We start from the raw sequence: 27,250 nt of genomic DNA on the forward strand, positions 1-27,250 counted from the left end.
TTTGTGGCAGAGCGGAAGGGCCCCGGGATAAAATGTCTTGGATAAACATCAGATATTGCGATTATTTTGACTCCCTGTAATGAAGCACATTATTACAAGCCCAGTGCTGGGGCTTCCTGGCCAAGAGGAGCGCACTTGACAATGACTCCTCACACCCAGCTCCTCCCCGTTGGAGCCCCCCGCCCCCCTGCCCTGGGCCCCACCCTGGATGGGGAGAATGCCCGCCAGCGAGGGGCCCAGTTTGCCCACAGAGCTGGTCGGGATGCTTGCTGCGTGCCTAGCCCTGCGCTTCCCACACCGTGGCCTCTTAGAATTGACTCGATGCCACATTTTGTGTCCTCCCCTTTGTTTACAATTGGAGGGTGGGTTGGCAGAAAAGAAGCTGATCATACAGATGCGGAGTTTATGTAGTCATTTTCTTAGCGGAGAGCAGAATGCTGGATGGAGCCGATCTATGGATTAATCTTCCGCAAGTACCCGTGGGGTAGAAAGAAGGTGATCAGGACCCTGTTTCTTTTTACTGAGAGGGAAACTGGCACCCGGATGCTTCCTTACACAGCCAGACACACACCTAGTGGCTCTTCTGAGCCTTACCATACCCTTTGAGGTGGGTACCCCCCAACCCTGCCATTTCACAAATAAGGGAGACAAGTCCCAGAGAGGTTAAGTAACTTCCCGAGGTCCCACAGCGAAGTGAGTCCCAGAGGCAGCATCTGTCTGCAGGCCGTCCTGGCCCCTGTCACACCCACTCTGCTGTGTTCGTGAGTGCAAGGGACTCCATCTGGAGCCCGCTGGACAGGACCATGGGGGCTGCTGGCCTGGCTCAAGGGTGGGAATGATTGAGTCCCTTCCCTCAGATGAATAAAATGAGGCCCTGAGTAGTGAAAGGCTTTGCCCAGACACTCACGGAGGCGGGCTCAGAGACCAGGCTTCTCAGTCCCAGTGTAGACACCGCCTGGTGGATACATCTGACTAGGTACCCTTGGCCCACCAACCTGGAAGGATTTCTCTGAGAGCGGAGGAGTGACTGTGTCGTCGTTACTGCGTTCCTGACAGACAGGAGAGGCTTTGCGCTCTAAGGAGGGTGGTGATGTGGTGTTGCCGTTAACGAGAGTGCTTCTGGGATTGGTTTTAAGTTGGAGCCCTTTGAGTCCCTAGTTCTTCGTCAAAGAGTGCTTGCCTGTTTCGTTACAAATCTGCTCCAGTTTTATAATGTTGCCATCAGTTAACCCGTGACTAGATATTTCCCACTGACGGCTCTGCTGAGGCAAGCAGACTTGAGATGCTGAGTAATCGTCACCACGAGGAAGGCCAGTGGTGTTCAGAGGAGCAAGTTTGGGCCCCGAGAAAGGACAGAAGTCGCCAGCGTGGGTTAGGAGGCATTCAGGCTCGCTCAGCTTCTCCCTTTTTGCTGCGTGCTTTAGGAAAAAGCCTCCCCTCTCCCTGGGCCACAGTTTACTCGCCTGGAGAATAGGAGAGGGGCAAAGCGATCTTTAACCTCACCTCCTGAGCGGGTGGCTTGTGGGTGTAACGGGAGAGTGTGCCCTTCTGCAGGGATGGCTCCTGAATCCCCCGGCACATCATTCCCGCAAGGCCTCTGAGGACATATTTCCAGTTTGTGCTGTGGAGATAGTGGGTCTTCAAGAGGCCAGCAGAGGCGGAATTCTCATGATGAAACTGAAAGGAGACGTAGGTGGATGTGATGTCTCTCAGAAGGGCTAGCTTTAATTCCCTGATTCCATTCTCTGGGCTGTTGACGCAGCCCCAGGTGGACGTGTGGAGGTTCTGCTGTATCAGAGACAATGAGCAGCGTGGACGTTCATGCCGTGTCGGACCCCAAGCTCTCTTCAGCTGTTGACATTGGGATAAAGGGTTGTGGGGTGTACTTTACACTAGGATTCACATTCTCCCCTTCCACTGTAGTGAAATCATGCAAAAAATGATGATTAAGACTTCTCTTTACCCTTTTAGAAAAATCTCAATCGTGGCCCAAGTTAGAGTCAGAATGCAAGGCATTTTCAGGCCAGGCATTTCTTTGATCCCTCTGATGTGACAAAACCCCCACAGACTAGCTGGAGTTTCCCCATGTGTGTGAGTCTCTAGGAAAGCCCACGCGGCCCTCCATCCAGGCCCGGACCCTCCCCACGCGCCGGTGTTTACTGTCCTGCCGTTCCAGGCATGCAACGAGTTTACCACCCACGTGATGAACCTCCTGCGGGAGCAGAGCCGGACCAGGCCCATCTCCCCGAAGGAGATCGAGCGGATGGTCAGCATCATCCACCGCAAGTTCAGCTCCATCCAGATGCAGCTCAAACAGAGCACGTGCGAGGCCGTCATGATCCTGCGCTCCCGGTTTCTGGACGCGCGGTGAGTCACCCGATAGAGCCACCAGTCCCCCTGGGGGGATCCCGGCTGCAGGGTTGGGACCCACACCTGGCCCTCTCTAGAGGCTTCATTTTCACCGGATCAAAGGCCAGGTGGAAGGGTGGCCTGCACAAGCTTCTAGGGAGTCTGGGGAGGGAGGCTGCGAAACTGCCCAAGCCACTGGTTTTGGACCGCTCCGAACAGGAAATGGGGTGACATCTCCTGCCCCGGATGCTCACTCTGAGTGAGAATTAGGGACGAGTGAGGGGGGTGAGAGCAAAGGCAGCGTTCTCGTCCCACTCAGTACCCCTTTTCCCGGTGTGTGTTGGAGCTCCGGGCTGCGGGGACTCGCTGGACAATGCAGTGACCCACGCTCTCCAGAAAGACAGTGCGGTTTGAGACCTGAGGTCTTTTCCACACTGCGGACAGGTAGAGAGTGCACTGAGTTCGGCTCAACGAGTATTTGCAAGTAGATCACCGTGTGGCATTCTCTGGGCTAAGTTTCAGGAGCACAAAGGTGAATAGGGCCTGGTCCCGCGGGCCCCGAGGAGTAGGGGCTGGTCTGCTGGGCACCAAAGTTTCAATCAAGGTTTGATGTTTTCCATCTGGCATTGGTACTCATGAACTCACTGGTGAGTTCGTAGAATTCAGTTGAAGAAACTGGATAGAAAGTTCCTCAGGATGCTTGGGCGGCTCAGTTGGTGACGCATCTGCCTTCCGCTCAGTCACCATCCGGGGGGCCTGGGGTCGAGTCCTGCATCGGGCCCCTTGCTCAGCGGGGAGCCTGCTTCTCCCTCTCCCTCTGCCCTTCTCCCCTGATCATGCTCTCTCTCTCTCTCTCTCTCTGACAAATAAATAAAATGTTTTAAAGAAAAAGAGGTCATCTTAAAGAAAGTTAAAAACTGAGAACGGAGAACCAGTTATCAGCTCTTGGCTCATACTCTCTGGACCAGGGGATTGACCCAGATCCCTCCAGTTTCTTTCATTTCTGTTCGGCAGCCTGCAAGTTGCTGATAATCGTGTCTTTCATATACCTGAGAGGAGGGTTTTGAGCATTGATCTAGCAGACATGTCGCAGGGTGTGGACGTCCTTGGCCATCGACTGCCCGTCTCAGATTAGCCAGCTTCTCTACATGCAGGTCTCACCATTCATTACTCCAGTTCCTACTAATCATCCCAGACGCTGGTTTCAGTTATTAGAACTGCACGCATGTCAACGTCGGGTGCCACTCATGATCTACAGTTTTGTCCCTTTTCAACGAGACGGAAAGATTCACTGCTCCTTGTACAAGTTGTTTACCCCCAAACTCATGCATCATTCAGCTCTCTTACCTGTATTTCTCTCTGTTCACAGTTGTGGTTGTTGCAATCCACAGACCTTTAAAACTCCCTGGCATCTCCTAAACTCCCTTTTTATTCAGTGCGTTTTGGGTCACGTGGAATACGAGATGAGAGAACCAGCTAGCCAGGTGTATCGCACACAGGCCACCAGAATTCCATAGGGCACATCAAGAGAAAGTTCCCACGAAGAGGGTTTTTTCCAGCTGGGTGTGCTGATGGCGAGGGAGGCAGAGTCTCCCTGAAGCAGGTCCCCCATGCCTCTCCCTCGCCTCGGGAGAAGCTGCCAACCCAGCTTCTTGAAAGCAGGCTGAGTGCAGAGCGCAAGCGACTGGTGGCCTCTGTCTGGGTCCTTTGCCCGTGCAGCCGCCACCGCCCCTCTGCGTGTGTTGCTTCTATCCCCATGGCAACTCCCCTAGTTAAAATTCTGGAGTTGGTATGTATGTGGGTAGATGTCGAAAAAGAGAAAAGTGGGGCCCAGACTGAATTCTCCTCCAGAGAGAACCCGGGGAGAAGGGAGAGGTGGAGTCACCGTCTTGCTGGATTTCTGCTCGCGGTAACTGGGCTGTGTGTAGTGGAAGGTCAGACTCAGAACTGGGTAAGTTTTGTACACGTTCCTGCTGCTTCCACCAGCCCTCGCCTAGGGGGTTCCGACTGGCGTCAGAGGGACAATCACTTACGAGAGCGTCTCTTTGCCACTTTGGTTGCAGCCTTTGAGTCAGTGTCTCTAAGCCAAGGCTCCAAATTAAAACAACTAAGCTGTTGTCAGAGTTACCAGAATTTATTTTGAGGGTATATTTGGTATCACTGAAAGAGTATAACTCCCAGTGCCAGCCCGAGGCTGAGCAAATGGCTTTCTGAGCTCAGAACAGAAATGTTTACCCAGGTGGGGGTGGTTCCTGTCATTGCTTCCAGCGCTGTGATTGGAGAGGAGCTCAACAAACCAACCTCCCAGACCCCTCCCGATAGCCACCACGTGCATCTGGTGGGCGGGGCTTCATCGCTGAAAGATTTGGTGGAAGACAAGTGAAATACAAGGGGAGTTTGATTTAGTAAAAGGATTAGTCTTTGTAATGTCACAGGTCTGTCCTCGTCTCCGTTTCCTGTTGCAGTAATAGATTACCGCAAATCTGGCAGCTTAAAACAACACAAAGATATTAGTGAGACAGTTTCTATGATTTGGGTGTCTGGGCCCAGTTGAAGGGGATCCTCTGCCCTAGCCTCACAAAGCTCTAATCCCGATGTCAGCGGAGGCAGTGATCTCATCATGGGGAGGCTCAGGGTCCTCCCCGCTGGGGGCAAAATTCAGTTCCTTGGGGTTGTGGGACTGAGGTCCTCAGCTCCCTGAAGCCACTCTCCCCTGGCCAGCCCATGGCTTGGCTGCTTGCTTTGTTCCTGGAAGCCAGCAAGAGAATCTCACCATTTTAAGGCTTCAACCTGATCTCTCTAAACACAGGACAGACATCCTTTCTTTGTCACAGCCCCACCCACGCTCCGGGGAGGGTGGGGATGCCAGGCTGGTATCTGGTACCTTCTTAGGATTCTGTCTCCCGTACTTCTCAGCTGAGCACTTGATCCAGGTTTGTCTGTTGGAGTCATACTCTTTTTCTCTTCCTTACGTTGACTTAATTGTACCAGAAAAAAAAAAAGCCATTCATCCATTCCTTCATTCATTCGACACTTAATATCCCATGCTGTGGACCAAACATTGTGCTATCCAACTTGGTAAAGTTTTCGTCAGGACCACCAACACCATTTTCTCAGTCGAAAGTGGGAGAGAGAACTTACAAACACTCTTAATGATTTTCAAGCAATAATTTGAACTTCTGTTCAATAACATTTTGCCAGAGACAACAATAAGAGGATTAAACAGCTAGGAGGACACCTCTGCATTTCACCCCAAGAGAGGGATTACATTAAACAAAGTAGTAAAGCGGAAGGCAGGCAACAAGAGGGAAGGACATGCAGCGAGGCCTGGGCCGACTGGCCGGCACTTAGATTGACATATCTCGTTGAGTTTTACTCTCTGCTGGATGCTGGCGTAGCCACTGGAATCGCTAAGAGGAAAAAAACCCCACATTTAAATGTGGGTCTTACCGCCAAGGAGCTCACAGTGGTGTGGGACAAACAGACACTCTCACGAGGGAACACAAAATGGCACCTTCCGTGTGAAGGGCTCCCACCACCGCCACGCCTGAGCGGGAGGCCGAATGCGGGAGAGGGCAGACAGGCTGGGATCCCAGAGCCAGCATGGTGTTTGCCAGACAGAGAGACGACCGTGGGCGAAGTGAAGCAACGTAAGCCAACATCAACAAGCATTACTTCGCTGGAATGCTTACTATGTGTGAGGCGCTAGGGTTTCAAAGACGAGTGACACGTGGCTCCCACCCTCGAGGAACGCGGTGTGTAGCTGGGGAAACCTGGGTGAACCTGTGGCAAATGCTGTGGGAGAGAAATACATGGGTTGGTGGGAAGAGGCACAGCAGTGTCAAAGTCACAAGTGTCCTTGGGGCGTGGAGAAGCTAGCACGTGACGTGGCTCGGCGAAATCGTGCCGGGCGTGTTTAGGACTGGGGGAAACGAGGCACTGGGACAGGATAGGTCCACTGGAGACCCTTAACTATACCTGTGAAGACTTTGGATTTGCGCTGAGAAGCAGCAGAAACCGCTAGAACTCTTTAAGGAGGGAAGACAGTCCTTTAGAGTATAAGTTCTCCCACTGCCTGCTCAGATTCAAATTCTGGCAGCCTTTGTAAAGCAGGATAAGTGGCCCCAGGACTTTTGTCTGTACAATGGGGCTAATCCCATAGGCAGGAATAAATAAGATAATATAAAGAAAAAAAAAACTTAGGATAATGTCTGGAATATGGTATTCATGCCATAATTCACACAGTACTTCCTTATATATTAAGGAATACCACCTTATATATTATTTATTATTTTATTTATCATATGTATATTTTATTATTATTATCACTATTACTATTATTAGTGACATGATCAAATCCAGGGCATGAGAGAATTACTCTAATGCTTTTTTTTTTTGAAGATGAGCTGAATGGACAAGAGACGCGGTAGGACCCCACAGTTAAAGCCTGTGCCCCTCAAACTGGGTGAACACAGAATTAAGTATGAAGTACCTTCCCCGTTTTACTCAAATATGCAGGGGAAGATCATTTTTCTTTAAGGTAAACATTGGTACATTACAGAATAGATGAAAGCAAGAGGTTTGAGAGACATTTCATGCCCTTAATGGTACGTGGCAGGGCTGTGAGTTCACACCTTCCAGAAAGTGTTTCTGGAACACATTGGTCTAGAGTTGCACTGTCTAGTAAGTGGCTATTTGATTTTTAAAATTTAAATTAATTTTAACTGAATTACATTGAAATCAGTAAAATTTCAGAATTTGCCACCCCGGTTACACCAGCTCCGTTTGAGCAGCTCAGTGGCCACAAGCAGACTTATGGCTGCTAGACCGGGCAGCAGAGATCTAGAACATTCCCCCTCATTACCGAACGTGCCGCCGTGCACCCTAGCCAGACCTTTACATGATAGACAGTGGCTTCTCTGAACCCATTTCAAAAACAGAGCAACAATAGGCTGGAATAGAATAGAACCGGCAGGACTTGCCGTGGGGCCCATCATCTGATGAAGGCAAGACAGCAGGAGGGGTTGAGAACCACCCCCAGGTTCTGGCACCTGCTAGGTACTCACATGTTGGAATGAATGAATGAACAAATTACATACACGAACCGTGTCTGTGGTAACGTGGGGAAGGAAGACAATAGAGCCGGTCTGGGTGAAACGCCATGCCAGTTTTGGAGACACAGGGTGTGTTTGAAGTGCGTGGGGAGTGCGGTGGGAGCTGGGCAGCGACTCTGAGGAGAGTGGACAGGGCAGGAGGTAACACAACTGTGTCTGTGGCGCCTGCTCCGCCCACTCTTGACTCACCTTGATTCAAAAGGTTTCATTCCTAAAATGCCGCATTTACTACCCAGTACGTATTGATCCATCTGCTCCACGTCCACATTCCGTACATTAAAAACCCAGATACCCTGAGATGGGCTCAGAGTCACAAATGTGAACTCACCAAGCTGATCCCACTTCCAGCCGAAGCCAGATGTCTAGCTCAAAGAACCTTCCCATCAGAAGTCATTCATTTGCACTAGGTTTCCTGAAGTCCTGAAAAGTCCTGATCTTGGGATTTCCAAGGCGCTCTGTGGAGACAGCCACTGAGAGTGGTGGTAAGGGAGCCCATCAGAGTGGATGAGACCACCTAGGGAAGGTTGCACATCACTGTGAGAAGAGAGTCGGGACCAGCTTGTCTGCCCCAGCCCCATACTGCCAGCTCGTTCCAGAGAGGCTTCCTTTGAGCTCAGTTGGAAGACTCCCAAGAAATACAGTGGGATGCTAATGCAGACAGCTGAATGAACGAACCAAGGTTCTCCCAATTAAGGGAGCCTTCAGGGTCCAGTTCCCCAGGCCTAAGACAACTGTTTTATTTAGGCAGAGAAGAAGCCAGAGGTTATCTAAAGCCTGGAGCCCACGTTAGCCACTTGGCTGTCTTCCCCAAATTCCCACCGGGCAAGAACTTTTAACAAATGCCTATTTTTTGAGTTGGGCTTTTTTCTTCTTTTTTTAATCTATTCCATCCCATTTCTGATGCTGGGTGACCCAGAAACTCAGCATGATTTGGAAAAGTGACTTGGGCTTGGCATAGTCTGGACAGATGTGGTTAATACCTATGGACAGATGGTGTTCATCCGGTAAAATCAGGCACTTTATTGGGTTAATGAATCCAAGTGGGACCCTGAAAATACAATATTAGCTGAATTTCTTGTCTAGCAAGGCTGCTTCGTGCTTTCTGTTGGGCTAAATCGGGAAATCCTGTGTCCTGGCATAACCAAGGATGTTCTGGAAATCTCTTCCATAAGGAAAAAGCTTTTGATAAAAGCAAGAAGGGCAAAGTGCTAACAGAGCTGATCTAAAGATCCAGTCTCCGCCTCAAGGAAGGCCAGCCAGCCTCTGCTGTGAGCCCGGCATCCCCAAACAGCTCCCCCAACCTGCCTAGGGGCCTTAGCTGTGAGGAGGCAGTCAAGTGATTCTCACTTTAAATTAGTTCAATTAGCACTTAAAAAAAAAAGAAAAGAAAGAAAAATGCTTTTATTCAAAACCTGTGTATTAAAGAGATTTCGGTGGGCTTTTGTTTTACCATTTAGCAACTGTTCTAGCTGGAAAGTGCTCCTTGTCTCCTTCTGAGGGAGGTCATGCAGTCCAGCGGGCCAGGGCCAGTGTCCATGCCTTCCACACCCTCTTCCCCAGATGCCTTTGGAAAATGCTGTATGCCTTTACCTGGGAGTGGAATAAAAGGAAAATAATAACTTATTTTTAACTTAAGGCTCCAGAGTCTGTCATTTCCAGGAGGCAATTTGTACCTAAGAACAAGGTTGGGTTTTTGTAGTTAGGCGCACCTGAATTCATACCTTGGTTCTATGACACGCAGGCTGAATGACCTTTGGACTCCATTCTTCACTGGGAAATGGGAAGAACCGTAGCTATCTCACAAGTTGTGCAAAATGAATAATTTGAATTGATCGCTCTAAAGCGTGAGGTCCAAAGCCTGGAGCTTCAGTAGGAAGAAAGACTGTCACCCAGCATTCGCCACGTACCGGGCACCACGCCGAGTACCCTCCACGTATGACCCCATTTTCCAGTTACCATCACCCTGTGAGACCAGCGTGACTGTCCACTCTCGGCTGAAGAAGCTGGGGCTTGGAGAGGCATCCCAAATCCCCGGCCGGCATTTAGTGGGTCCAGGATTCAACACCAAGGTGGCTGAGTTTTGAAACTCCATGCTCCTCTCCACCTGGGACAAGTATTTGTTACTGTTCTTCTGGTACCTGCCCCATGATGCACAGTCTGTCATTAGCAGATACTTGAAGTGATGGCTTTGATATCCACCCCCTTGGTGCAAATTTCCTCTAATCCACTTTTTTGCTCAAAAATTTGCCTTTTCACAGAAGTAGGTCCTCATCTCTCTCTTTTTATATCTATTTGGTGTGAACATGTTTTTGTCATTCTTTTCTTTCTCCTTATGAAGGCGGAAGAGACGGAATTTCAACAAGCAAGCGACGGAAATCCTGAATGAATATTTCTATTCCCATCTCAGCAACCCTTACCCCAGTGAGGAAGCCAAAGAGGAGTTAGCCAAGAAGTGTGGCATCACAGTGTCCCAGGTAAGGAGCCCTCCAAAGATCCGCTAGCCTGGGTCTGGTGGAGCCACATGGCAGCGTCTTGGAGGTTTTGCTTTACTGAGCTTTTATGCCTTGCAAGGTCCATTTGCTAAAACCCTGACATGGCAAGGTAAGCACTCGGTGTGTTTAAGTGGGAGAGTTTCTCGGTAAGTACCTGGACAAACTTGAGTGGGACCAGCAGGAGTGGGAGAAGTAGATTCCGGTAGACAAACAGGGATAGGGTTCTTCCCATTAAATGCCCCATTGCTTCAAAAATGGGTCAAGGTTCTTGGCTGTCCTTGGAAAGTATCTGCATTTCTCATACTGTTTTCTCAAGCACAGTCCATACCTTAGCCCATCTTGCGCTCAACCCAGGACAGAGTCAGTGAGTGGAACTTTTCAATGAAAGGGACTCAAATGTCTTCTCTTGACGTGCTCGCTCTGTAACTGACAGAGTGTGGGGATTTTAACGTGTCACTATGATTGCATTGGAGCGGTTGCACAAAATGTCACTGAGTACCCCTTTTCCCCAAAGAGTGATAACCATAACAGGTGCCTATTGACATGGAAAGGTACATGGTAAAACATTTTTATTGACCTGGAGTCTTCAGCATTACCATGAAGTAGAAAAGTAAGCAATATTTACACATATGTATATTTCATCTACTCAAGGGATCCATCCAGAACTTTTTTCATCTGAACTTCAAATACCATCCCTAGTCTCTAGTTGAGAACAGTAATGATAGTTCTGAAAGCTGTCAGAGAAGAGAAAGTCCCGCCGATACACGTCTCCTGCAAGAGAACTCTGTGTACTGGCATTTCCATAACAGGGGTGGGAGAAGGGGGCAAAGAAGCCTACTCTAGTGAGAAACTTCACTTAGCATTTTTCAAGCAAACTAGATGCTGTTTTGTATCAACTGAGCATTTGTGCTTCCTTGACTTGAATCCTAGCTTCTCTTACTCCGTGCTGGGTGTTGATCCCACCAATCAGTGCTTAACTAAGCCCAGTTAGGTCCATTCAGAATACAGACCTCTGCACAGAGTATGTGCAATGAAGGGCTCTCCATGATATGCCAACAAGCTGTGGGGGATTTGGAAACACCAACCCTTGCAACTCCAACCTTCCTTAGGTACTTTGACCCAAGTGCAGGCTGTTCCAGTCTTAACTGGAGGAAAACAGAACATGAGTGGTCAAACTCAGGTCACCTGGTTTTGTCTGGGTCTTGTCCAACTTTAGATCCCTTGTCCACAAGGAAAGGCATTTGCTGGTTTCTGATATTTGTTGCATGGTTGAGGAATGGTTGCACGGGCTTGAACCATAACACTGACCGACCATCAGTAAATTTGATACATGGAATCTTCTGCTTCTGTAGTAGAATTAAATCACTAGACATCTGACTTCTAATTCTAGGATTTGGAATTCTAAATCCCTGTTGATGGTAGAATGAACTCTTCTGGAGCTAGTCTGTATTATATCTAGATCAAAGATGGAATCCTGACCTGTTCCAGCAACTGTCACTTCCTTTGTTAGGGAAACCCAGGTGCACATAATCTGTCCATTAAAATGAATATTTACATATTGTATCACCTTTCCCTTTGCTTCACCCATCCTAAGGCCACACCATTCTTCCTTCCCAACATTACTCCCTCCCAACAACAACGGAGCTGCTCCACTCTTCCCAGACAAGTCCCCGTGGGAGACAAGACAGTATGATGTGATACAATAATAAAGGTGTTTGTCTAGGAGCATGTTTTTGTCAAGAGTCAACTGTGAGATTTTAGGGAACTCCCTCTTGTCGGATCTTAGTCATCCCAGCTGCCAGTCATTGTTTGTTGGACCATATGATTTATTAAATCTCCCTTAAGTTCCCAAATCTAGGGGATCCCGATTTTGGACTTTTTAAATTTTTAAATTTTGGCTGTCTCTTTCCTTCTTATTTTGGGGGCTTTTTTTGTTGTTGTTGTTGTTGTCGTCATTTTGGGGGGTTAATAATTACCCCTCTCCCTGATCTTGGGGCATCTGGAAGGTTCAGTCAGTTAAGTATCTAACTCTTGGTTTCGGCTCAGGTCATGATCTCAAAATCCATGAGATCAAGCCCCATGTCAGGCTCCACATTCAGCAGGGAATCAGCACAGAAGAGTCTCTCCCTTTGCCCCTCCCCCCATGTGTGCTCTTGCGCTCTCTCTCTCTCTCTCCTTCAAAATAAATAATTAAAAAAAAAATTACCCCTCCAGCTTGAAATTTTCCTACTTTGCTTTCTTGATACTGTTCTCCGTGGAGTTTCCTTCTTTCTCTCGGGCCACTTTTGCTTGGTCTTAGATGATCTACTGTCTCTACCTACCCTAGAAATGCCATTTTTTTTTTCTTTAGCCCTCATTTCCTCAGGCCTATCCCCATGGTTCTTAACCATTTTTTTTTCTTTATACTACAGGTTCTTTCAAAATCTACTTACTGTCGATTCCTCCCATGATCCAAAACAAAAATGTGCATCTGTAGACCAGCCTCTCCTCTGATCCCTCAACAGTCCTTCCTCTCTATACTCACTCGTTCTGCTTGGAGTGTGGTTTTACAGAAGGCAACCTTAGCAGTTGCTGGGAGCTGGCTCGAATGTAAATTCTTCGGTGTGACCCTGGTCCTGAGTCAGAATTAAGGGAGGATGGGAGGAATCTGTGTGAACAGTCTCTCCGTGCACACTCAGTTTGGAAAAGGTCTATCCTGCACACTCGCTCTGAGTGATCTCTTCTCTGCGTATCACTGCAGGTATACCTAGATGAGACTTCTAGGACACCAAGCTCGTGTGTCTTCCTTCCCACTGGACTTTGCCATGGCTCTGCCCAAGCTGTTCAAACTTAATGTGTTTGAAATGTGATCAGACTCTCCCCAGAGAACCGATTATTTTTTCTGTATCACCTGTCTCAGACTGTGTCTGTCCTCTGTGTGTCCCTAGTGCCTAGCACACAGTAGACCCTCCATGACTGTGAACAGCAGGTTAACTATTGAAAGCACTGATTACGGACATGGCTCAGGGCATCCCAGTATCACCTTGTGGGCCATGTAGGGAACACCTGAGCTGACTACGCATCTTGTCCACCCGTTGGTTCTTGTTGAGAAGGGAATCACTCCCACAAAACATGCCTTCTCCTCTTTTCACGTAGCTTATTTAACTAGACCTCAGGCATTTCTTTCCTTCCTCAAAAGTCCTTCCAGATGACCATCTTTCCTCCTTTTCTCCAATGCACCCAGTTACCTTAGAAAAGTCTTACTGCCTCTTTTTCTCTCCCTCATACAGACAGTGAAGGTTATACGAAGGAAAGCATGAGTTTGGGAACGGAATTAGATATGCTATGGTCCTAAAATGGCCCCAGAGTGCCCTTCTCTCCTGTAGGCACCAGCATTGACGATGAATCAAGCAATTTGTCACTAAATTTTTTTCCTCTCGTTTACTAATACTGCAGTGGTATGGTTTGGTTTTGATAACAAAGGCTTAACATTTCTCCTGTAGTGAAAGCCACACAGGCAAAGGAGGGCTTACCTTGTGAGATTTTTAAGTTTTGCTAATGCGTTTCAAAGGTAGCTACAGTTTTGCCAAAATGTCCGTTATCCGCCATTGTTGGGGTAAATAGAACGTACATGTCAGCCGAGGTACCTGTGTTATCAACCTTCTCTTCTGTCACCAGATTTAGAGTTTGTTTTGTAATTTTATTTAAAAAAAAACAACACATATTTTAGTTTGAAATCACATCTGGAACATGGGGTATAAAACGTACCTCATATGGCAGGAATGACAGGGGTAACACTTGAATTTCGCTGCGTCGCCTCCTGTGTCTGAACAGGGGTCTTGGTATAAAGGGAACGGGGACGCGGAATCAAGCCAGGACAGCGGCTGTGAGTCACATAAAGGAAATAAATTAACAAGTGAAAGTAAATGAGGTTTATCTTGTGTGTTGGCTTTAACATTTAAAGCTTGGGATTCCAAGGACTAATCTCTGGTATGCTTCAGTTTTTCCTTGTGTAGCTAACCCCAAGCTTTGCACAAAATTCTTGGTGAAGTCTATCTGATGGAATTATCTGGATCCTAAGGTCTGCAGTGGTCCATATTAGATTGTGGTCCATATTAGCGTTCTTCAGCGTGTAAAATGTGAAATGAATCCCTCAGTGAGAGCACCTGTATGTTGATACAGATCTGTATGGATAATTACAAGTCTGTGCCTCTTGATTACTCAAAGTCAGTGTTAGCATTAATAAGTAACATTTCTCCTGAAATGCTGTGTTTATTTTGGGGTCATGTTCTTAGGAGGTAACCCAATTTAAAACGCTCGTCCTAAACTGAAATTGTCCAAATCCAAATGAGCGGCTCTTCGGTAGGACAGTTGGCTGCATTGTTTTTGCTAAATGGTGTTGTCTTAAGCAGGAGAATCACATTGTACGCAATGCCCCTCTCGGAGCTCTTCCTTTAGATCTCATTGTTGTTGCAAAATCAGAATAGGATCAGCCCCGTAGCCTGCCTCCAGCCCTCCCCTGATGCCTTAATTTTCCTCTGAGATGTTTGCACAGGACGGAATGTTAACGTTCTCCTCTTCTCTTAAACTGCTCTAGGTATCAAACTGGTTTGGAAATAAGCGAATCCGGTACAAGAAGAACATAGGTAAATTTCAAGAGGAAGCCAATATTTATGCTGCCAAAACGGCTGTCACTGCTACCAATGTGTCAGCCCATGGAAGCCAAGCTAACTCACCCTCGACTCCTAACTCAGCTGGTTAGTTTTTTCTTTGATTTGGGGGGATCGTACTCCATTTTTATACTTGCTTTTCCTACATTGGGGTTTTCTTTTCATTCTTCAGGTTTCCGATTGTTGACTTATGTATTGGATTGTCCTTTTTGTTGTTGATGCCACTTTGGGTTTTTCCTTTCATTTCCAAAGAGCAGCGTGTTTTACTGTTTGTAAGACAGGCTTGTCTGGAGGTTTGCACCAATGTGTCTGTTTAAGTTGGACAGACCTAAATTGGTTGGTTTTGAGGAGAGAGGACCTTCACATTCTCCTTTCAAAGATGACCATGAGCTAGCTCTAATACTTGGACACAGTCCCTTGAGGGCTCTGGCCTTTCGTCTGTTTCACATAAAGTTTTTATCCTTATCTATTTTGCTATTCCCATCGCATACTGTTTGGGTGACCTACTAGCCTACATTCTCTGCAGGAATATTCCTCATTGTAATGCTTTGGTCTACACAGCCAGACTGGGGTTACTGCTCAAAGTTGTTTAGAATTGTTTTTCTTCACTGTTTTATTTTGCTGATTTCTTTATGCAAACTACAAAGAAAATTGCCAGTCATTAATTCACATTATTCAGATTCCAGTTTCCCTGTTGTAGTATTATTAGTCGTGTGCTCTGCCCCTGGTTTTATTTTAGTGAATGTGCATTACATCACTAACTTCAGAGTTTAGGCTAACATGATGTATTTTGGGGTTTGCCTCGTACCACCAGTTCTGAATTTCCACACATGAAAAAAAAAACATAATAATACATAAAGTATAACCTTAGTATCTGTATGCTGTGAAGGCATGTTGGTACTTTGTTTGTTTGTTTGTTTGTTTGTAAGGGAAGCCCAGAAATGCTTCCTTATTAAATGATTTCTGTCTCAGATTATTCTCAGATTATTCATTATAATGAACCACTGCATTGATTTTGGGGGTGGGACACACGTCTAAGAAAACCAATGCCTCCAACTTGAAAGGTCACAAATTTAAATGTGTTTAACCATAAGATAATTAAAAATCTAATTTCTAACATTTCTGGGAAGTGCCTTTGACCCTGAAGCTTGTTTGTTCACTAAAATAAATTCTCTCTCTACCTTATGGTGGATTGTTACTGGAGATCTATAAGGCTCCACACATTAACGTCTTCTGTGAGCTTCTAGAGGCCCTAATTTGTTCTAAGGTTCTCCAAGCCAGTGGGCTGTACCTCCATGCCTTCTTTTGTTTAAATGGAATCATGCACAAAGAGTGGCCTGGGCTTTGTAAGCATATGGACGAGGTAAGACAGTGTAGAATTCGATCTAGTTGTGTATTTTTCCCAGCACACCAGGTTGAACAACTCTGAGGAGCCTATTTACTTTTTGAGGTTTGTGTGTGTCTATTTCCTTCTTTCCCCTTCATGGCATGATTGACAAAGGATCAAGGCTAAGAGGTTCAGTAACCAAAGAGTTTCCTTCTTCCCCATCTGGCCAGCTCTTAAGCATTTCAGTCTCCAGCCAGCAACACTCGTTGAATCACCCTGCTAGGCAGACATGTTCACTTGTCTCTGGTAGAAGTACAGCCCTGTCAGCATTAGCAAAAACACACTCACCGCTCCTGCAAAGGTTATCATAATGCAAAACAGATATCAAAATGACTTTTTCCCGTCGCGGATAGATCTGCATTGCAGATGGTTGAGCATGATTTATGACTAGTCCCTAGAAGGGCCCTGTGGACCCCCTTCATTACTAAAGCTGTAACTTTTTATTCTTTTCTAAAGCACTTAAAAAGAGAAAAGTAAGCATTTTAACCCCCCCACACCCCTCCCACTCTGTGTTTAAGAATTACGTTGGCTCTCTTGGAACGTCAGTCAATGATTACAGTTTTCTAAAGAATTTTTCTGCTAGCTTAAACTTAGGTGACTATTCTAAGCACCAAGTAAATTATTATGGAAAATTGGAGCTAAGCCTTCCAGTTGTGCTTAAGTTGTTGGAAATAATATGCAGAGGAACCCCTTTGTAGTGCTTTTTTTTTTTTCAGTAGAGACAAAAGAAAATACTATTGTATGTGTGCAATAGCGTGGGAGTTTCATTCATCAACGTTTTTACAGGAAAAGTTATACACGGGCTTTTCTGTATTTTCCTTTGCTGCTATCACAGCCCAGAGCACTGTACAGATAAAGTGAGAACTTTAAAGTGTTCAGACTTTTCACACAGGTGCTTAGGAAGTCACATACTACATCCTAGATAATGCCGAAGGATAGAGAGTCCTTGAAGTAGACACAAGTTTTAAATAAAAGGTTAATATGTGAAGATACAATTTGGCTGAGTTTGAAATTTAAGAGTTCTGGAGCCTGGGAACTTTTTATATCCTTAATATTGAAGCAGGGCCCTCCTCCGCCCCGAAGCTTTACTAAATTTACATTACTCATTTCTGTTGCAAAAAGGATACTTGGCAAGTAAATCTTCTTCCCTCCAGAGGCTTTTGTGTGGACAAGCACTTCTTCAGTGGCTTTATCTAGGTCACTTCTGAATATTCCTGGTTGTGGATAGATGCCTGATCTCCTATTTCCTTAATTGTAATTCATTAAAATCACTTGGGGTGAGGACCCACGGTAGAGAGCAAGCAGGTAGAGGGGCACCCAGCGTGCTTCATATTTGACATCAGCAGAGTCAAGCGGAATGCCTGGAACAAAGAGAAAGACTAGAAGGAAGAGAAGAAAATTATGTTTTCTGGAGGAGGGGGAGAAGAAAAATGGGGACCATCTGAAGCGATCATTATAATCTTGGGTCCATACTTCTGGAATTACCTAGAGGGATCCATTCTCGTGTCTATTTGTGATGAGATAAGAAAAGCAGGAATAAGATCTCAGAAAAACGGGGCCCCTTTTGGAAGGTCAGGTTATCAGCATCCAGGAAGGAAGAAGTTGGCTTGTGCCTTGCGGATGTTTGCTGTGGCAAAAGCTGTAGCATCAGCGTTGACAATTGATTAGATTCTGTGATTAGCGAAGCAATCCCAGGCTTATTGAGACTCAGGACTCCCTCCCCCATCAGGAATCTTTTTTTGATGGTGGTGTGTGTGTGTGTGTGTGTGTGTGTGTGTGTGTGTGTTTTCAAGGACAGCAGGCTCAGCCATGAAAGTTCTTCCTCTGACACTATAGAGTTAGTGACAAGCCCTTGGATATATCTGTTACACCCCTAATAGAAGGTTTGGTGTTTTCTGGATTGGGGGAAGATGATCATATCAAACCCCCTAGATTCTGGCTTCCTAAGAGAAGTTTACGTATGTAATACACGCCATTAGAAAGGAGGTAACACACCTAGGAAGGCTGGCTGACACTTAGTAAATCCATAGGAACTCTTGGAATTTTTTTTTTTTTTAACCAAATGAAAGAATGAATGCCATGGATGTTTTCTGCTGTGTCTTTCTTCTCTTGATTTCTTAGTAGAAGATGAAAACACAGCCTGCCGGAATTGGAACTCTAGAACCTTGCCACGTGTACCTTCTGAAGGGGTTTCCCATCAAACCAGATAGCCTTACTCTCTTGTGCCTTATCCTGGGTAGAAAGCAACAGTGATTTTTGGAGTTTAGAAGGGGAATAATCATGGAAAATAGAGAAGCAAGCCCGAGACATAATGAAGTCGTGTCTAGCAAAGAGGCCCCATCTTTTGAGCCTCCAAATGGTGTTGAAGGTCTAGTCTGACCGGCTGCCCCCTGATCTCTTGGGAGCCTTGATTTCAAAACTGCAACAGGAAGGCAGGATTTGCCATACATCTGCTTCATAAAAACGCTCTGAGGAATAACACACCAATACTCGTAAACCCTTCGAGTTCCTCAGTAAGAAAAAGTAACGCCTCTCTTATTCTGCGTCATTGGTTCTCAACAGGGCGAACTTGTACCTCAGGGGACATTCGGTCGTGCTTGGAGACATTTGGCTGTCAGGGTTCTGGGAGGCGGGTACTGCTGGCCTCCGTTGAGTAGAGGCTAGGGAGAGGGAAGACCGTCATCCTACAGCACATAGAACATTCCCCCGCCATGAGCCCATTTCCAGCCCCAGATGTCAATAGCGCCAGTGTCTGGAAACCTTGCTCTAAGTTTAGATTTTATCATAGTATTCTGGGTTTTTTGGGAGAGGATGAAGTGAATTGTTGTTCTATTTTTTTTTCTCCCTGAACAAATTGAAGTCTCCTGAAGACTCTTTAGAGTAGAAATGCAGCCTTTGGAAAATGATCTTGGGAAAATGGATGTTCATCTCCCCATCGTCATATTTGCCAGAGCTGGGGCATTAGAATCCATAGGTGATCCATTATGTCCTGTCTGTCTAGTGGAGGACGGGCTCCGCTCTGTACGTGCCCCCGATGTCTGGGTGACATGGGACACGTGCTTCCCTTCCCACTCCGAACTCAGAACCTTTTAACTGGTGAGCACATCTTAAAATGTGCCTTCTGGTAATTGCGGATTACTTTCCAGCCACCTGCCCTGAGGTTCTTGAAGGACCTTCTCCGCAAGCCAGATCATTCCATGGGAGTTCTTTGAGACTTTGTGGCACCTCCAAGACAGCCCGTTCGCTCTGTGTCAAGGATACCTTCTTCTCAGGAAGTTTCTTTCTCCCTTCCAGTGCCCGATGAAGAACATGTCTTCTCCTCCTCATTTCGAGTTTTGTGTGGGCTTCTGTCTGTTCTCTTGTGGTGTGCGTGGCCCCTGGCCTCTTCTCAGAGCCAGCCCTGCTTCTAGATACTTCTCAGAGAGTTGGAAGCTGTGGTTGTGTAGTACGTGGCTGCGCGGGGACAACAAAATGCCAGAAGAGCAGACAGAGGCGAGAGCAAGGGGGGGTGATTCCCGCAGTTACTCTGAGTCAGGTGCATCTGTACGTGAAGGCCATTGATATGTTCATATTTATTTATCTCTGTGTACATTAGGTAGCCAGACCTATTTATGATTTATCAATGCACATGTATTTTTTAAATCATCTGTGTCAGTTGCAGCTTGTATCTTGTAAATGGCACATCCCATACCTTCATGGTTCCATGGACGCCATGTTACTTGGCACCCGCACTGCCCTTTGGGGGTTTCTCCCATTTCTCGGGCTGGGTGCTCGTTTTCCGTAAACCATCATCCAGGCATAAGGAGTGTGGGTTTATTACGTGGTATTTGATTGGGAGAGAAAGAAAGAATGTATCTGGGCATCAAACTGAACACTCTTGGGGGAGTGGGGGAGGGCAAAAAATTATATTATATAAGCAATTATAATTTGGGGTCTTGGAGCTGACTATTCCTGGTTCTGATGCCATCTAAATATGAGTGTGTGTGGTAAATGATGGCAAAATGGCTCTTATTATTTAGGTTGTAGCTCTGATGGAAAGAAAGTTTGAGAAGGATATAGGTAGGACATGCAGGCTGGGAAATTACGTGATCTGTGCCATACCCTGCTTCAGGCACCTGTTGGGGAGATTGGCACCACATTACTGGAAGACACTTCCAGAACAGGCTGCCCTGCGTGGTCAGACCTTGTGCCTCTTTGGCTCAGGAACCTGGATGTCTACTTCTGTGCAGATAAGCTAAACTGAGAAATGAATGCCCAATGAGACAAGACATATTGCAGAGCTATGGAGATGGCATAGTCCTCTAGATGGCACTCTAGTCGCCCTCCCACCCCCCAGAAAAAGTGTTCCCTTCTTCCCACAACAAGAGCGAGTGAGGAATCAGCTTATGTAGCTCAGGAGCTAGCTAGTTCTTGTGTTTGGATGGACATCCCCAAAACAAAGAAAAACAGAGAAGTTTCCTACTTTGAGGATCCCCCCAAGTGAACCATTTGGTTTTTCAAAATGGCGCCCTCCTTAGACATATGAGGATCCTATGAGCAGTTCAGCATAGAGCAGAGTGACAGAGTACAGAAAAAGCTTTCTCTTGAGCTCCAGGAGACAGCCCTCTAGGAGAGCGCAATTCCCTACCTTGGGAGATTAAGAAAGCGTCAGAGCTGGGGCATCATTGCTGGGTGATCCCAAATGGATGATGGCTGTCAAATGTGAGGACAAGAGTGCGATTTGAGCAAGACAGAGTTGGAAATAGAGTGGAACTGACCTGGGTCCCTAAGGTCTCTCCTTTTCTAGGCTAATGTCATGTTTTAACCAAACCTTGCACGTTGAGCTTTCTTTCCTAATGCACTGAGCTGCACGATGACTTCAGAATAATAAGAAGCTTCTCCACACACATGTGTTGAGGCCGAGGGTGGGCCGATGGGCCGGGTTTACCATAGTGCCACCTGGGTGCTGCCTAAAGGCTAACTGTGTGGAAGAAGGCTTCTTCTCTGGGAGGTGAAAGCAGATGGTTGACTGCTCCTCTTGAGGCCCACTTTTGTTATTATCTTAAGTGTTATTATTAGCATTTCCTATTTCATGCATGCTTCGGAATTCCCAGCCCATTATTCTGTTTCCCATTCCTCCATAATAGCAGGTGCCAAGGGAAGACATCACCATCCTCACATCTTCTTGTAGTCCTTGAGGCTCTCTTGGGCTGCTTGCTACCCAGCCAGAAGCGTGACCTCCTTTCTAGAGATCAGAAATGTCAGTGGACTCCCATCCCATGGCCAGCCCTAATGTGTGGCATTGCCTTCACACATTCCCCACCCTCCCTCACCAGGGCTGCTTCCCATGTGAGGGCAGATGGGTTGGCAACAGCATATCTGGAAACCAGCCGAATAGCTTGTGCGTGCCATCTTGGTGGCAGAAGTACCATCCATTGACTAGTCCGTATCCTTCAGCTTGTGCTCCCCTGGGAACCTCTAGAATTTTACGGGCATGAAAGAGAGGTCCTGGAGACCATTTCCAATTCAAATAGACTAAATTAAGAAGAATACATGTGAATAAATATTCCCTTTCTCAGCTTGAAGTTGTTAAGGGGACACAGTCCTATTGGCAACTCCCAATAGGACGTGGCTTCACGTAACATGAATGATACACACCCTTTATTGCTTGCTCTGTTCTTCATGCTACTAACCAGACTCTGTGGATGTTATTTTTATTTTAGTGTTGATTTGGGGGGTTGCTTTGCATGTCATTCTTCCTCTTGGCTGTTAGTTGCAGGGGTTGAGCCTTTTCCTTTCTGTGATTCAGGTGCCTCACTCTTTCCTTTCCAGGTTCTTCCAGTTCTTTTAACATGTCAAACTCTGGAGATTTGTTCATGGGCGTGCAGTCACTCAATGGGGACTCTTACCAAGGGGCCCAGGTTGGAGCCAACGTGCAGTCACAGGTAGGGACCCAGCCAATGTGCCACCAGCTGAATGCATTGGAGTCCAAGAGCCCTCGGTCGTCTTGGCACTTGCCAGTTCTGTTCAGAGAGAGAGGAGAGAGCGAGGGAGAGGGTGAGAGAGGGAGACAGAGCGAGGAAGAGAGAGAAAGGGGGAGAGAGAGAGAGGGAAAATGTAGAAATAAAATCTTGCCAACGACCAAACCAAACCACACCAAAGACAACCATGGTCATGGGAAATCTCGTCCACACTTTGTGAATGCATTTGGCTCTGACTTGTCAGCCACACTGGGAAAGCAGGAGAGGAGCGAGGTCAGGTTGAAGTGACCGAGGCCCGCTGGGCACGTGGAAGCAGCGGATTCTTTCTTCGCTGAAGGGAAAGGGAGGAGGAGTTCAGTCCACTGTCTCCCGTTGCAGGCCCCCTCTTGCTTGCGGGTTTCCCACACTCCATATTAGCCAGATAAGGAGGTGACTGATAAGTAGGCAAATACCTTTGTATTTCCTGTTTTCATTTCAAGCTTTTAAAAACACGTGAGCAGGTTGACTAAACTCATCTTCTCAATCATCCTTGAGGTCACGGGACTTGGGTTTCTGGTCATGAGTCGGGGCCCACGTTGGGAAGCAAAAATCCAGTCGTGTAGTGTAAACCCTCGGTGCCCATTAGCGAACAGCCTGTCTTCACTACATCCCAGGAAGCCACCCTACTGTCTCAGCACAGAGCCTGCCAGGAGAGGGTCAAGTCAAATGCTCTGGGACAGAATGGCTAGGGAAGTTCTGAGCCCCTTAGCCCAGTCTGCCATCCTGCCCGTGGAACAGGAAGCACCTCACGCCTGGAAGAGACCACCTGGCCAGTGATTCAGGAAACACAGCCTAGGGACAAGTGTGAAGAGCTGTGGTCAGACTGGTCGAGCGACCTTACAGCTGGCCATCACCTGGGTCCTCGCAAGCACGGTGTCAGTCACATACCGCTCTCTCTGGGAGGTGGCCGCCCAGGCCCCCTGCAGACAGAGCCTGGACTTTTGTAGGGGACCAGCGGAGGAGAAGCGAAGTAGGGTGGTCCCTACAGGCGGGGGTTGGGCTCCTTCACTCCGTCCCCCATCCCCCACCGTCTCCTGCAGCGCTGTGGGTTAGTCTCAGTGGTGGGAATCCCAGGTGCCTTGGACCTTGTTACCGTCTTGCTGACCGAACTCAGAAAAGAGAACGGATTTGGCAGATAGAGAGGCCGGCCTCCTGCTACCGGACCCCTCCCTCCCGGGAAGGATACCTCTCCACGATTGTGTAAATTTGGCCCACACGGTCGCCCGCTCGATGCTGTTCTGCCTCCCTTCCCCTGCATCTCCCTGACTAATCTCCTCTCTGTTGTTGTTCGTCCATTTAGGTGGATACCCTTCGCCATGTTATCAGCCAGACAGGAGGATACAGTGACGGACTCGCAGCCAGTCAGATGTACAGTCCGCAGGGCATCAGTGTAAGAAACAAGGCCCCCCCCCTTTGTTTGTATTCTATCATAACTAATTATTTCAAAGCCATAGGGCTCGGAATGTCACTTAGTAGGACTTCTCTTAGCTTTACGGTCACCTAGTTTCTCGTGTCTGTATCGGCCACGCCGTCGGCAGCGTTCTCCCCACACAAAAAGTGGCGACCGGGCAGGCTTCATGCAGGCAGCTGGCGTCGAGGGCTGTCACACCCCATCAGTGTTCTCATGGCACCTGCGGCCACTCGCGTTCAGCTGAGAGGAGCCGCTGAACAGGTGACACCTAGCACAACGGTGGTCGGAAATGTCACCACAAGCTGGGGCCTGGGGACCCTGGGCAGGAAAACCAGTAGCCCAAAAGCCACTGCATCCAGGTCTGTGGTCTGAAAAATCACCTTTCTCCAGTCTGTCTGAGGACAAAAACAAGAAAGAAATGAACACAGAGGCTGGGGATGGGGAAGGGACGGGGAGGGGCGCGGACCATCTTCTCCTCGTTCTTGGGCGCGCTGGCGGCTTCTGACTAGCATGAAAATTCATAGCGACAAGCTGTGTCGCACAGAGTGAAATCGATCAGACAGACACAAGGAGAACCGAATGTAGATTTGGGACAGCAATCCAACTTGATTTCTCAGATCAATCGTCCGCTATCTCAGCAGCGGTGACAGCAAGCGAGGACAAGAGGCAGCCTGGAAAAGGAGGCTGTCCTTTAGATCAGGGGTCATTTCCTGGGCTTTTAGAGGTTGCAGGAAGTTCCACTAGAACCGCTGGCTCAGAACTATGGAAGAAAACTGGCTGACTGGTGGCGATGCTTTTTTTGTTGTTTGTTTCTGGTGTTACGATTCAGAGGCATTAGGGCTGGGATGAAGGAAGGTAGACCTGGTGTGTCAGATGTCATCCTGGTCTATACTAACCGAGCTGTGGTGTCTGCACTGGGGGAGGGGATGGCTCTTTCAGCCCTGCATTGGTCAACTCAGACACAACTAAGACGAGACCGGAAGGAATCAACAGAACACCAACCAGCAGGTTCATCACAAGGAGTGGTTGGCAGAGTTGGGAATTCTTAGCCCATCAGTGAGAAGACGCGGGTAGTATAGAGTAGTTTTAGACGTGTTATTTGTGAGAAAGATTGGCTTTGTCATGAGTGAGCAAAATGGGCCAAGGATAGGAGCCAGTAGAAGATTCAGAGAAACACATCTCACTTCGGCCTTTGATGGGCCTTTCTTCCAGTGAGAGTTGTCCAGAGAAGGGATTGGCTGCCTCTGGAAGTCAAGAACTCCCCATCCATCAGGGCGTTCAAACATGGCCGCATAGCTAGCTGCTCAGTCAGGATGTCAGAGAGGAGACTCAAGTACCAGGTCAGAAGTGTCTTGGTGACTTTTTAAGGCCCCTGCCACGTAGGAGCATGTTATTTTCTACCTCCTTTAGTCAGAATCCCCTCTGAATTTGTATGGTATTTCTCAAGTCTCTCTCCGGCAGGAGGCAGAGGAGGTCAAAGCTGACCCTGCTGAATGTAGTCTGGGCAATCCTGTCACTTTTCCAGGCAGGATTTCCAGAGCAAAGGCAGTCTTCTCTTCTTATGCTTATGCTAATTAAAATTACCATGTTAATGGCTGACTTGCTGGAAACCTACTTAGAAAAATCTTACAAGATACTGTGGGGGAGAAGTATGTTCTCAAAAACAGACCCCAGATGAATGAGGTTGCTCTGTGCTTGTCTGTGTGTGGGGGGAGGGGAGGGTGGTTTCAAGCACATAAGCATTTATGCATTTTCTGAGTCTTTTTGAGCTACATCTTCTATCTCAAAAGATTTTTCCAGAAAAAGCTTTGCTCTATTTAAGTGGAAGACAAGAACATGAGGAAAATACCAGAGTGTGGGGATGAGACTAGGAGCCACAGAAAGTCTATGCGAGTGGGCGGGAAATGGGCTCACGGTTCTGCTTCCTTATTGGGTAGCGGAGGAGAGGGTGGCACTCAGACTCTGGGGGGTCCACAGTGACCCCTCTGACACTATTGGGTGGGCTGGGAATCATTTCTGAAAGAGTGTAACCAAACATGTGCAGACAATTATGTCTGATTACATAATCTTACCACAGAAACCGGGCTTGAAAATGCCCTTCAAAAGACTCTCTCATTGTGTGTTCATTTTTTTTTCCCCTGGGGATGGTGTTTATTTGATTCCTGGGTCTTTAATAAGCAGGGTAAATGATTCAAAGGCTGATGGTGATATGATATGTTCCTTGGGTGTCCATTTTAAATTTTTAAATTGTGCCACCTGCAGGAGACCAAGCTTGTTATAGCGAACTGTGTTTTTAGACAGTGATGTTCGACGTGGAGGCACCTGGCTCTGGCTGCCAGGAGAAGAAAGAGAGAGGGAAGGAGGGAGACAAGAAGAGACAAGGGCAGGAATGAAAGATTCGAGCCAAGAAATAAAAATAAACAATTCCTAAACCCAAGGCAGCAATGGAATTCCCAGCTGGACTCTGGATTGTGTTTCACTCGGTAGAGGACATTTTCTGGGCAGCCATTATCTGCTCGCCTGGCTGGGTTTTCATAGCACCCATATCTTATCCAACCAGTGTCTGTTTTCAATCCCATAAAGTTCAGACCCCTTACTTGCCTTTCACCGAGCCCACATGGTGAACGCCTGGAAGGTTGGGAAGAGCTGGGAGACTCCAGTCCGGGTCACTCTCGTGTGTCTGTGGGTCGGCATTGTACCTCTCTTCTGTAAAATGGGGCCTGTAATTTCCAGGCTTAATCCCTCAAGGGCTGCTTTAGGGAAAATGAGAAAATAAGTAGGAAAGGGCTTGGCAAAGCAAAAATCGTTCCACATGAATGCAGTATGAAATGTTATAAGCGGTAACTTTCTAATTTGACCTTTTTTCTCCTCGTGTGTGAGCAGTTTTCACAGTAGACAGTTCCTAGTGAGGATTGGTTAGGACACGGTTGTCACTTTTTCCTCTTCTGATGGAAAGATACACTTTCGACAAGGATGTAGAGTTGTATAAGTCTTAAACACCCCCTTCCTTAGTGGCGGCGAGCGTTCAGTTATACATCCATAAGTCTGTTGTGCTCTCGAATGACAATGGGCAGTACTTACCAGGTTAGAGTGGCTCTGAGTCATGGAGGGAGGTTATTTCACTCCCCTGTCAATCAGACAAACTTAGATCACTCAGCTCTCACATTCATTCTCTTTCCTTTCTCACTGCCACTGTCCTAGGTCTAGAATAGTTCATTGGCTTGGCTATTGTGATCATTTTCTCATCACTGTTACTGACTTCAGTGTCTCCTTTCTTCTGCACACACTCTCTGAATTCGGCCATTCCTTGCCTAGAAATCACCAGCACCTGTCTGTTGCTTACCTAAGCAAGCTCAAATGCCAGGTCTAACACTCAGAGTCTCTCACACCTTGGTCCCAACCTATCTGCCCTTCTACCTCACCCTCCTGACATCCAGGTAAAATCTGGGTGTTGGACAACATGGTCAGTTTGCCCCTACCTGATTGCACCCATCCCCCTTACATTTGCACCTGGCTGCCAGATATCTCCGTAAATGTCCTTCATTCCTGTGCCACCTTCCCCATGCCTCCCCACTCTCAAAATCATACTTTCGCTCCCATAGCCAGTTCCTCCTTGCTGCCTGGGTTATCCCCCTAAGCCTTTCTTCTCTGCTTTATCACACATACACTTCTCTTACATTACAGGTATGTGAACAGACAGACTTCGTTGGTCTTCATGTCTTCCACTCCCGTGTATTTCCTGTTTCCTAAATGCCTGTATTAGTTGCTCAGAACATGTTGACTGATGAATAAATCAGGTAGGAGAAGACAAGTTGCCATTGAATTTAGAAAGTGTATTTGTTTAGTAAC

The 27,250-nt window shown here is 47.2% G+C and overlaps 1 protein-coding gene across 4 annotated transcripts in view; it reads left to right on the top strand.

The window, feature by feature from the left end:
• PBX1 (PBX homeobox 1) overlaps positions 1-27,250 on the top strand; it is a 308,878-nt gene that overhangs the window by 228,984 nt on the left and 52,644 nt on the right. For 2 of the 4 annotated variants that reach the window (XM_045982818.1, XM_045982817.1), the window contains 5 exons: positions 2,177-2,367; positions 9,802-9,937; positions 14,532-14,691; positions 21,803-21,915; positions 23,291-23,380. In XM_045982818.1, coding sequence (XP_045838774.1) covers positions 2,177-2,367; positions 9,802-9,937; positions 14,532-14,691; positions 21,803-21,915; positions 23,291-23,380 — 690 coding nt within the window. The remainder of the gene's footprint in view (positions 1-2,176; positions 2,368-9,801; positions 9,938-14,531; positions 14,692-21,802; positions 21,916-23,290; positions 23,381-27,250) is intronic. The other 2 variants (XM_045982820.1, XM_045982819.1) reach the window with 1 other exon arrangement.

The sequence above is a fragment of the Meles meles genome, chromosome 17 (genome assembly GCF_922984935.1).
Source record: "Meles meles chromosome 17, mMelMel3.1 paternal haplotype, whole genome shotgun sequence".
NCBI lineage: Eukaryota > Metazoa > Chordata > Mammalia > Carnivora > Mustelidae > Meles > Meles meles.